Raw genomic sequence first — 12500 nt, 5'->3', positions numbered from 1 at the left:
CAGAGAGAGGAGACACACCGCAGCACAGAACCACACACACACACACATACACACAGACAGAGACACACACACAGACAAACACACAGACAAACTACACAGAGAGCCACACACACACAAACCACACAAAACACAGAGAACACACACACACACACTGAGCACACAGGTATGCGGGACACACGCGTCTAGTGAACAGCTGTTCAACAGCTAGCATATAAGCTCCGTAAGTAAGTGTGTACCTCTTTTTATCAACAACACCGTTAGTCTGAGAGCTAACTGAGTAGCTCAGATCACGGTAAGCGTTACCAGCGCGAGGCCACTACCCGCCCTGCATTGCGGTAAAGAGCTTTTATTGCAGCTAACATATAGCCTAAAGCAAATGGGCTAATGGCTAATCTGGGTGTGACCAAGAAACCCCGGGGTTTGCGTCCTCATAAGCGCTGCTTCCACATTTGCGTAACATTTATCAACCCCTGACACCCATCAGCCAATCAGAGTCTTTCTCCATTACTATACCGTAAGTTGCGCGTCTGTAACAAGCGGGTGCTGTTGCTATGATCTCGGCTGGGTGCAGATCACGATATTCCACTGCTGATGCTAGGACTGTTTGAAATGATCCTGATGCCAGTTATCTGTAATGTGCGAGTTTAACAACTGCTGGAATGGGATGTGAACGCTGGTGGGATTCAATTTCATCTTTGATTTCTTCCGAGTAACTCTATTATTGCTATATTATTTATTATTATTATTATTATTATTATTATTATTATTATTATTATTATGGCTGCTTGATCTGTAACGCTGGATGATGTTGTGTTCACTGACAAAGTGTGATTCTTGTATTAAAATATTTTCAGCCTCGCCTATGTCTCCGTCTTGCTCAGATTACATTTACCATTTCACCAGCGGCATAAAGGTTCACTGAGAACTTCGGTTCGCGGCTGGTTTAGGACCTAACTTTAAAGGCGGAGAATTTCCCCCACGGAATAAGTAGCTCTTTACTGACAGTCTTTGTAAAATACCACGGGATGTATAATTAGGTTGCACTTTACAGCTTATCCTTCCACCTTTTTGGGTGGAACTCCCACTTTCCCCGACCCTCCTCCCGACGAGCATATTGAAAGCGTAACTTGTCTCTTCGCTCATGTGGCGACAATCTGCCATTTTACCCAAGTCGCCCTGTTTGTAAATCGCCCACATCGATTCACGATCCGTCTTTCGCGACCAATTAGGCCTGGAGCAAAGGCATAAACGGCTGATAAACCTAGCCCAGAGCGCTGGAACACACTCACACACACAAACACACACAGAGAGACACAGACACAGACACACACATACACACAGAGTGACACACACACAGACACACACACACACACACACACACAAAACACAGAGACACACACATACACAGAGACACACTCACACACACACACACACACAAACACACACACAAAAAAATACACACACACAAACATACACACACACAGATACTCACACACACACACACACACACACAGACAATCACACACAGAGAGACACAGACACACACACACACACAGTGACACACACACAGACACACACACACAAACACACAAAAACACAGAGACACACACACATACACAGACACACTCACACACACTGACACACACACAAACACACACACACAAAAATACAGAGACACACACACACAAAGAGACACAGAAAGACACACACAAAGAAACACAGAAAGACACACACACAAAAACACACACACACACAAACACAGAGACACACAGACACACACACACACAAACACACACAGACACACACAGAGAGCCACACACACAGACACACACACACACACACACACACACACAGAGACACACTGCGCACACACACATACACACACAGACATGCACACACAGACAGAGACACACACACATACACACACACAGAGACACACACAAACATGCACATACACACACACACACCCTCAAAGAGAGAGAGACACACAGAGAAACACACACACACATACACACAGAGACACACACACACAGAGACACACATGCACACACACACTGACATACACACAGACATGTACACACACACACAAGCCCCCACACACACAGAGAGATACACACAAACAAAAACACACACACACACACAGACGTTACCAAATGCACACAGACACACAGACACACACAGACACACAGAGACACGTACAGACAGAGACAGAAACACACATACACACCCACAGAAGGAGACACACAGAGAGACACACACACAGGAACACAGACACACACATAAGCACACACACAAACAGAGACACACACACACACACATAGAGAAACACACACACAGAGAGACACACACACATATACACAGACAAACACACACACAGAGAGACACACACACACTGACAAACACACAGACAAACACACACAGAAAAACACACACAAACACAGAGTCACACACACAGACACACACATACACACAGACACACACACACACAAAGAGACACACAGAGGATACACACAAACCACAGAGACACACACACACACAGACACACACACACACAGACACACAGAAACACAGAGACACACACACACACACACACACACACACAAAGAGACACGCACAGAAACACAGAGACACACACACACACACACAAAGAGACACAGAGAGATACACACACACACACACACACACACACACAAAGAGACACACAGAGAGATACACACACACACAGAAACACAGAGACACACACATACACAGACACACACAGACACACACAAACACAGAGACACACACACACACAAAGAGACACACACACAGAAACACAGACACACACACACACAAAGAGACACACAGAGAGATACACACACACACACAGAGACACACACACACATACGCAAAGACAGAGAGAGACACACACACACACATACACAGAGACACACACACACATACGCAAAGACAGAGAGATACACACACACACACATACGCACGTCATACTCAGGTGAGTTAGATGGAAGACAACACAAGAGTTAATAAACCAACAGATGATAATCTGCTGCTGTGTTGTGTCTGTTTCTCTCCATCAGATGGCTGTCAGCTGGAACTGGACACAAACACAGTGAACAGAAAACTCAAACTGTCTGACAACAACAGGAAGGTGACACATGTGGAGGAGGATCAGCCATATCCTGATCATCCAGAGAGGTTTTACTATCCTCAGCTGCTGTGTAGAGATGGTCTGACTGGTCGCTGTTACTGGGAGGTGGAGACGAGAGGATATGTTGAGATATCAGTGAGTTACAGAGGAATCAGGAGGAGAGGAGACAGAGACTGTATGTTTGGACGGAATCATCAGTCCTGGTGTCTGATCTGCTCTGATGATTATGGTTACTCTGTCAGGTACAATAACAGAGTAACACCCATCTCCTCCTCCTCTTTCTCTGGTAGAGTAGCAGTGTATGTGGACTGTCCTGCTGGCTCACTGTCCTTCTACAGAGTATCCTCTGACTCACTGATCCACCTCCTCACCTTCAACACCACATTCACTCAGCCTCTCTATCCTGGGTTTGGGGTCTGGTTACCTGGTTCCTCAGTGTCTCTGAGTCCTCTGCAGGACTGAGAGTCTCTCCTGGTTCCTCAGTGTCTCTGAGTCTTCTGCAGGACTGAGAGTCTCTCCTGGTGCCTCAGTGTCTCTGATTCCTCGGCAGGACTGAGAGTCTCTCCTGGTTCCTCAGTGTCTCTGAGTCCTCTGCAGGACTGAGAGTCTCTCCTGGTTCCTCAGTGTCTCTGAGTCCTCTGCAGGACTAGGGAGTCTCTCCTGGTTCCTCAGTGTCTCTGAGTCCTCTGCAGGACTGAGAGATCTCTCCTGGTGCCTCAGTGTCTCTGATTCCTCGGCAGGACTGAGAGTCTCTCCTGGTTCCTCAGTGTCTCTGGGTCCTCTGCAGGACTGAGAGTCTCTCCTGGTTCCTCAGTGTCTCTGAGTCTTCTGCAGGACTGAGAGTCTCTCCTGGTGCCTCAGTGTCTCTGATTCCTCGGCAGGACTGAGAGTCTCTCCTGGTTCCTCAGTGTCTCTGAGTCCTCTGCAGGACTGAGAGTCTCTCCTGGTTCCTCAGTGTCTCTGAGTCCTCTGCAGGACTGAGAGTCTCTCCTGTGGACAGAAACACTGACTGAACATCAGCTGCTGAAATCAGAGTTCAGTCTGTTCTCCATCACACACACTCTGCACTGAGAACCAGATCTCAGACTCAGACACAAAAACCTTCATTTTTCTTTTCAACATTTTAAGGTTGTTCCTTGTTTTCTTTCGTTTTTGTTCCCTTTTTTTGAACTTTTGTTGTGTTTTTCCTTCGTTTTGAGTTTAAATAATGGGGCTGTGTATTTCCTGTATTTCCTGTATATAAATAATTAAACAGACTTCCAGTCGGTGTCTTCAGTTGCTGGACGGACCTGAACCTCTCCTGATTGGATGGTCTGTTAAAAACAGTAACTGTGTTAGATAATATCTGCTGTGATGTGATTGGTTAATAATCTCTCCATGTGTTTGATTGATCCTGAAAGCCTGAAGTCTTTTCTGTTACTGTAGTTACCGCTCTGAGCCTCCAGAGTGTTTTCTAACCCTTTAAAACATATAAACATTGTATACGATGGAGTCTAATCTCCAAAAGACCATGTACAATTCATATTATGCATAAGTAATTTACAAATAAATCAAACAAATATCTGCAACGAAGTCTCTCCTGATTGAATTGGTAACAGTTAAGGCTCTTATATACTAGACACAGACCAGCTGGCGCACGCTAATGTGACGTCATGGGATTGCATGCTAGCGTTAGCATGCTAGCACAACACACACAAGTTCACCATAATCTACAAAAGAACTACTTCCATGTGCGCCCTCTTTAAGAAGTCTCCTAGCTAATTCTGCCTTGGAACTGACCAAAGTTCCCAAAGAGGCCTACTGTTATTGGTATAAACAATAATATTGGTGGTGGCCGTGTTGGTTCAGTGGGTAGAGCAGGTGCACAGGTACTGAGAGGTTTATGCCTCAATGAGGAGGTCCAGGGTTGGAGTCCGACCTGTCAGGATTTCCTGCATGTCTCCCCCCCCCCCCTCTCTCTCTCTCTCCCCTTTCTCACCAAGCTGTCCTGTCAATTAAAGGCGAAAAAGCCCCAAAAAAGAATCTAAAAAATAATAATATTGGTTATAATTAACCTATAGTATCAAGAGTAGTACTCCAGACTAAAGGAGGAGGGAAGGAGAGAAGGAAGGAAGGAGGGAAGGAGGGAAGGAGGGAGGGAAGGAGGGAGGGAAGGAAGGAGGGAAGGAAGGAGGGAAGGAAGGAGGGAAGGAAGGAAGGAAGGAGGGAGGGAAGGAAGGAAGGAAGGAGGGAAGGAAGGAAGGAGGGAAGGAGGGAGGGAAGGAAGGAAGGAAGGAAGGAAGGAAGGAAGGAAGGAAGGAAGGAAGGAAGGAAGGAAGGGAAGGAAGGAAGGATCAGTTTCCTGTCCCAGACGAGAGAAGAAACTAGAATATATTCACATTTAACGAGTCTTAATATTTCAGGAACAAAGTTGTTATATTCCTAGAAAAAAAAAATTATATAATTATATATATAAATATTATCTAGTGTGTGTGTGTCTGTGCGTGTGTGCGTGTGTCTGTCTCTGTGTGTGTGTGCATGTGTGTCTCTATGTGTGTGTCTGTGTGTGTGTGTGTGCGTGTGTCTCTGTTTCTGTGCATGTGTGTGTGTCTCTGTTTGTTTGTGTGTGTCTGTCTGTGTGTGTGTGTGTGTGTGTGTCTCTGTGTCTGTGTGTGTGTGTGTGCGCGCGCGCGTGCGTCCGCCCTTGCGTATGTGCGCGTGTGTGTTTGGTTTCCGTCTCTTCCTGGTTCCGTTGCTGTGTTGTTGTCTCAGACCTGAGACTCTTTTCTGTGTTTCTGTCCGTGAGTTTAGACCGTGAGGACGTCGCCATGTTGAGAAACTAGCAGCCGGACCTTTCGACCACTAACTAAGTTAGTTAGTGCTAGCTAACCTCGGTCAGTTAGCCACCTGCTAGCTGTCCGTATTATTACAGGTAAGACGGCTCATTGTGTCCATAATCCTTGTTGGTTCGGCTGTTACCCGAGTTAGTTTAACCCGATCTACCTGTTCCTGCTGTTGTCTTCTCTGTCTGTTTGTGTTAGTTTCACTCGTTAGTTTCTACAAACTTCACTAACTAGCCTACTGTTAGCCTAGCCTTTAGCCTGCTAGCAGCCCAGGGTATTTTCCAGACTCCACACGCCAGACTCCGTTCACAAAATGTTGAATTTAACAGCGTCTGACTCAACTGTAAACAGATATTCGTCACTAAAACGTTAAATTAAGATTGTGTACGTTTTATCTAGACTTAAATAGATTTAAGGAAAACAGAAATGTGCACAGACATTAACTGCAACGCCCCTTATTGATTTCACTGTTTTATGTTTTCAGATTTTCTTGCTTCATGCCAGCGAAAAGTCAAATCCAAGTCACAAAAGAAGTTCCAGTGTGTGTTTGAGGGGATTGCTAAAGCTGGACACCCATCCCTTCTGAATAAGATGTTCACAGAGATCTACATCACAGATGGAGGGACCACAGCAGTCAATGATGAACATGAGGTCAGACGGATTGAAATAGCATCCTGGAAACCACACAGACCAGAAACAACAATCAGATATGAAGACATCTTTAAAACCCCACCTGGAAGAGATGAACCAATCAGAACAGTGATGACAAAGGGTGTGGCTGGCATCGGGAAAACAGTCTTAACACAGAAGTTCACTCTGGACTGGGCTGAAGACAAGGCCAACCAGGACATCCAGTTCACATTTACATTCACCTTCAGAGAGCTGAATATGCTGAAAGAGAAAGTGTTCAGCTTGGTGGAACTTGTTCATCGCTTCTTTAGTGAAACCAAAGAAGCAGGAATCTACAGGTTTGAAGAGTTCCAGGTTGTGTTCATCTTTGATGGTCTGGATGAGTGTCGACTTCCTCTGGACTTCCTCAACACTGAGATCCTGACTGATGTTACTGAGTCCACCTCAGTGGATGTGCTGCTGACAAACCTCATCAGGGGGAATCTGCTTCCCTCTGCTCGCCTCTGGATAACCACACGACCTGCAGCAGCCGATCAGATCCCTTCTGAGTGTGTTGACATGGTGACAGAGGTCAGAGGGTTCACTGACCCACAGAAGGAGGAGTACTTCAGGAAGAGATTCAGAGATGATGACCAGGCCAGCAGAATCATCTCCCACATCAAGACATCACGAAGCCTCCACATCATGTGCCACATCCCAATCTTCTGCTGGATCACTGCTACAGTTCTGGAGAATGTGTTGAAGACCAGAGAGGGAGGAGAGCTGCCCAAGACCCTGACTGAGATGTACATCCACTTCCTAGTGGTTCAGTCCAAACGGAAGAATGTAAAGTATGATGGAGCAGCCGAGACAGATCCACACTGGAGTCCAGACACCAGGAAGATGATTGAATCTCTGGGAAAACTGGCTTTTGAGCAGCTGCAGAAAGGCAACCTGATCTTCTCTGAATCAGACCTGACAGAGTGTGGCATCGATATCACAGCAGCCTCAATGTACTCAGGAGTGTTCACACAGATCTTTAAAGAGGAGAGTGGACTGTACCAGGACAAGGTGTTCTGCTTCGTCCATCTGAGTGTTCAGGAGTTTCTGGCTGCTCTTCATGTTCATCTGACATTCACCAACTCTGGAGTCAACCTGCTGTCAGAAGAACAAACAACATCAACACAGTTCTACCAGAGTGCTGTAGACAAGGCCTTACAGAGTCCAAATGGACACCTGGACTTGTTCCTCCGCTTCCTCCTGGGTCTTTCACAAGAGACCAATCAGAATCTCCTACGAGGTCTACTGACACAGACAGGAAGTATGTCAGAGACAAACAACAAAACAGTCAAGTACATCAAGAATAAGATGGATGAGAATCTGTCTCCAGAGAGAAGCATCAATCTGTTCCACTGTCTGAATGAACTGAATGATGGTTCTCTAGTGGAGGAGATCCAATGGTACCTGAGATCAGGAAGTCTCTCCATAGATAAACTGTCTCCTGCTCAGTGGTCAGCTCTGGTCTTCATCTTGCTGTCATCAGAAAAAGATCTGGACGTGTTTGACCTGAAGAAATACAATGCTTCAGAGGAGGCTCTTCTGAGGCTGCTGCCAGTGGTCAAAGCCTCCAACAAAGCTCTGTACGTGCACAAAGAACTATTCAGATTAAATATATTTTTTCTTCTTCCTAACAATGTTTTCTTGTTATTGTTTTCTTATGTGTTGCTGATTCCTCTTCAGGTTAAGTGGCTGTAACCTGACGGAGAGAAGCTTTGAAGCTCTGTCCAAAGTTGTCAGCTCCCAGTCCTCTAGTCTGAGAGAGCTGGACCTGAGAAACAACGATCTGCAGGATTCAGGAGTGGAGCTGGTGTCTGCTGGATTGAAGAGTCCACACTGCAGACTGGAAACTCTCAGGTTGGTGTTCAGCTGTTTGGAAAATGATGGCTCTCAGCTCTTATTTTCTTCATGTATTAATTATTAGATTGTCTTTAATTTTTAGTCTGAGTGGCTGTACACTGTCAGAGAGAAGCTGTGAAGATCTGTCCTCAGTTCTCAGCTCCCAGTCCTCTAGTCTGAGAGAGCTGGACCTGAGTAAAAACGACCTGCAGGACTCCGGAGTGGAGCTGGTGTCTGCTGGATTGAAGAGTCCAAACTGCAGACTGGAAACTCTCAGGTTGGTGTTCAGCTGTTTCATGAGGTCTTATTTTCTTTATAGAATACTTATTGAATGAACACATTGGCCTCAGTTCTCAGCTTCTAATCCTCTAATCTGAGAGAGCTGGACCTGAGTAAGAGGTAAAAAAATTTCGTTTAGTCCTTTTTATGATTCTTTATGATATTAGATGTGGCAGCAATATCGTACAGGAAAGTTCTTTCTGTTCATGAAACAGACATTTTATTTTGGATATACAAAGATCAGGTTTATTATAGGACTTCAGAACACTATTCTCCACCAGTGACCGATTGTGTTGCTGTTATGAGCATCTAATGCATCTAACATGCTCATGTGTGTGTATGTGTGTGTGTGCGTGTCTGTGCAGTCTGTCAGGCTGTATGATCTCAGAGAAAGGCTGTATATCTCTGGCCTCAGCTCTGAGGTCCAACCCCTCCCATCTGAGGGAGCTGGACCTTACCTATAATCATCCTGGAGAATCAGGAGTGGAGCTGCTGTCAGCAGGACTTAAGGATCCTATCTGGAGACTGGAAACTCTCAGGTATGGACAGATGGACAAAACAGTTCCACTGCCACTAACCGAGGAACTCTGTTTTATGTTTAATGGAGGATCTGAGTGAAGGTGTATGAAGTTGATTGTGATTATTTGTTCCTGCAGGATGGACAATGGTGGACCACAGAGGTTGAAACCTGGTGTGAGGAAGTGTGAGTGTGTTTTAAGTCAGATTTATTTCATTCATGAATTGTCAGGGTAAATGCACATTGATCAACATCCCTGTAAATTGGCCAAAAGGCTAATTTTCACCTGTTGTTCCTCTGCCTGATGTTAAATATAAAAAATAAAATAATTAGGATCAATCAAATTGATCTTGATTCGTAGCCTCTGTTAAGAGTAGGGGAAATACGATGCCACGACCGAGCGGACCAATCACAGTCTGCGTCAATATAACGTGTAGTTACGTGTTTGAGAGATGCAAGAATCTGCAATCAACATTGTGATGATGTCCATTATCTCTGTCAATTTAAGACCAGGGGCCTGTTTCACAAAAGCAGAATATCTAAATCCAGGATAAGTGATAAAGCGAGGCTTGACCTAGTCTAATCTGTGCAGCCTGGCTGTGCGTTTCCACGAAGGCCGAGCCAGGCTGAGGAGGACGACTAGGTTGAGCCAGGCTGAAGTAATTCAGATAGATGGGCGTCAGCGGCTTTCCTCAAAAGACCGCGAGGTCGATCCCAGATTACTGATGCCACAATGGAGAATCGCATTGTACATACTTTATACAGAGTGAGCAGCAGCTTCTTGTGGAAGTATGACGACGTGAAACACATTACTTGTATAAAAGAAAAGAAACGGGCCGCGCTGTAATGAAACCGCTGAGAAAGCGTAGGAGCGATCACGGACCGACTGAATGCGTAATTGTAGCCTAAATATATACATTAACTGACCACGGCTCTGAATTGAAGCCGTCATAATCATTCCATTCAAGGATTAGGCTACTAATCATTTGCACACATTAACAGTTGTACTCTCTTTGCCTTAAAAGTGAGCATGATGCGTAAATATCTCTTTCACTCTGTTCCTCCTCCTCTCTCATGGGCTAAAATATAAGTTTCCTAAGTCATATTAACTTCCACTGCTCGGTTTTAATGCAAAGTGTACAACTGTTCGTTTTTGCAAATGACAGTGACTCATTGAATGGTTTCAGTTAAGAACAGTAGTTCATAAATGTATATTTTTAGACTATCATTCAGTCGGTCCGATATCTGCCAGCGCTTTTCCGCGATTCATTTTTTTATTTTTATAGAGGCCGAGGTTTCCTTCTCTACATATTATATGCCTTGCTCCTTGTATATATGGACATAGAAAATAAAGACACTGAAGAAATTGGACTCTAAAATCTAGAAACTATGAAGATAATAATGAAGTGATGATAAATGAAGTGATAAATTCCATGCACACTGAATGGAACAGAGTATATTCATTAGTTATTTCCCCCAAATATGAGGTCAAAAACCATTGAGGTGTCCTCTCCCTGTTGTTACATGAATGTACAGTAGCCTACATCACTAGATAGTTAGTGGTCCAGTGAACTAAGACTATCATTTGGGAGGGATTGTACCATTAGGATATGTTCTTAAATTGTACAATCCTCCCAAATTATATTCCCAGTTTACTGGACAACATAAATATTATGCTAAGAATGCCAAATACAATGCAAACATGATCCTTATTGTTAAAGAATTTAAAAAAATTAATCAACTAAGATAATTCAAGGTGCATTGGCCAACTATAGAAATGTACAGCATTGTATGTATTGCCCTTAGTAACAGACTTCATTTAAAACACATTTGAAATGTTATCAGCCTTTTCTAATAATCTCAACAACTGCCATAATATATTCATCAAACTTCTAACAACAATATGAACAGCAGTCTTCATACAGCAACATAACAGTAACAATGACTGTCACATGAATAATTATAAATAAAAAATAATGGTCACAACAATAAAATAATAACAGTAATTACAAATAAACAGCAATATGCACCTGTTGTATTTTAATCCAGGCTGATAATAACAATAGGGTAAAACCTCTGCTGGGTGATCAGAAAAGGCTCCAGGATTAAATAAATCCTGACTGTTAGCCCGCGTCGGGACCAGGGTTAGCTGCACAGAATAAATCTCCATGGTGATTTATGTGCCTCCCTTTCGTGAAACCGAATCAAGGCTTAATTCATCCAGGATAACCAGGAAATCCCGGCTTAATCCCTTATCTTGGTTTTGTGAAACAGGCCCCAGATTTCTTTACATTTTCGTGAGTGAAGTACATTGATGAATTTCTCCAGAGGTTCTGTTTTATTGGCTGGAAAGATGTTAGAACTCAATCAATCAATTTAAAATCCACAAACACAACAAACTGAATACAATGATGCAACAGAACTAATCAATACATTTCATTAACAGTGGAGCCAACAGAAAGCTAACTTTGTTACTATTGACAGTCACTGATATTATTGAAGAGCTGTGTTACTTTCAGGTGCTGCTGGTAAACTCGTACTTCACCAGTTTGACAGAGATAAGATGTTCTGTTCAAGTAGCCTTCAGTTTTCTTTGGATGTTTTTAAATAAATCAGTGTTGAATAACCTACAAGTCAAGATGTTGAAAAGATGAATAAAGTGAGTTGAGGTGGATTTACTTTCCAGTTTTCCCTCATCTGCACCTGTTTGATATCCACCTTTAACAAGCACATCATTAGATCCTGCGGCCAATCATGAGCCGGGGGGTCACGCTATCACAGCTGCTTCTCCTAATCCTAATTCTCAGTCCAACAAACATTTAGGAACACAGCAAATCCAAAAACCATGCAAATAATAACTGTTAAAACATGCAACCCATCTACTAATAAAACCAAATGAAAAGAAACACACACTGCTAAAACTCAAACTGGGCAAATAACAAAACATGCAACATTGGGAACACACACACACACACACACACACACACACACAGACACACACACACACAGAGACACACACACACATACGCACACACAGAGAGACACACACACACACGCACACACACACAGAAGTACACACACACACACACACACCCACACAAAGACACACAGAGAGACACACACAGAGACATACACACAGACACAGAGAGACACACAGAGACATACACACAGACACAGAGAGACACACACAGAGACATACACACAGACACAGAGAGACACACAGAGACAT

At 43.9% G+C, this 12500-nt stretch overlaps 1 protein-coding gene and 1 pseudogene across 1 annotated transcript; both read left to right on the top strand.

Moving 5' to 3' along the window:
- Window positions 1-3786, top strand: part of LOC120543658 — a 20687-nt pseudogene extending 16901 nt beyond the window's left edge.
- Window positions 3787-6444: 2658 nt separating this feature from the next.
- On the top strand, window positions 6445-9778 carry LOC120551059 (NLR family CARD domain-containing protein 3-like). The gene is made up of 5 exons (XM_039788203.1): window positions 6445-8219; window positions 8320-8493; window positions 8579-8752; window positions 9120-9293; window positions 9411-9778. The coding sequence occupies exons 1-5, from the start codon at window positions 6445-6447 to the stop codon at window positions 9505-9507; spliced, it is 2394 nt and encodes a 797-aa protein (XP_039644137.1). The 3' UTR covers window positions 9508-9778.
- Window positions 9779-12500: the final 2722 nt, after the last annotated feature.

The sequence above is a fragment of the Perca fluviatilis genome, chromosome 2 (assembly GCF_010015445.1).
Source record: "Perca fluviatilis chromosome 2, GENO_Pfluv_1.0, whole genome shotgun sequence".
Taxonomy (NCBI): Eukaryota; Metazoa; Chordata; class Actinopteri; order Perciformes; family Percidae; genus Perca; species Perca fluviatilis.
This window is presented reverse-complemented; position numbering and strand designations above follow the sequence as displayed.

What these genes read in the sequence shown, in the direction of transcription:
- LOC120551059 (XM_039788203.1), top strand. Translation starts at nt 6,445, where the DNA reads ATGTTTTCAGATTTTCTTGCTTCATGCCAGCGAAAAGTCAAATCCAAG. An exon ending in TGCAGACTGGAAACTCTCAG is followed by an intron (nt 8,753 to 9,119) that starts GTTGGTGTTCAG and finishes GTGTCTGTGCAG; the next exon opens with TCTGTCAGGCTGTATGATCT. An exon ending in TGGAGACTGGAAACTCTCAG is followed by an intron (nt 9,294 to 9,410) that starts GTATGGACAGAT and finishes TTGTTCCTGCAG; the next exon opens with GATGGACAATGGTGGACCAC.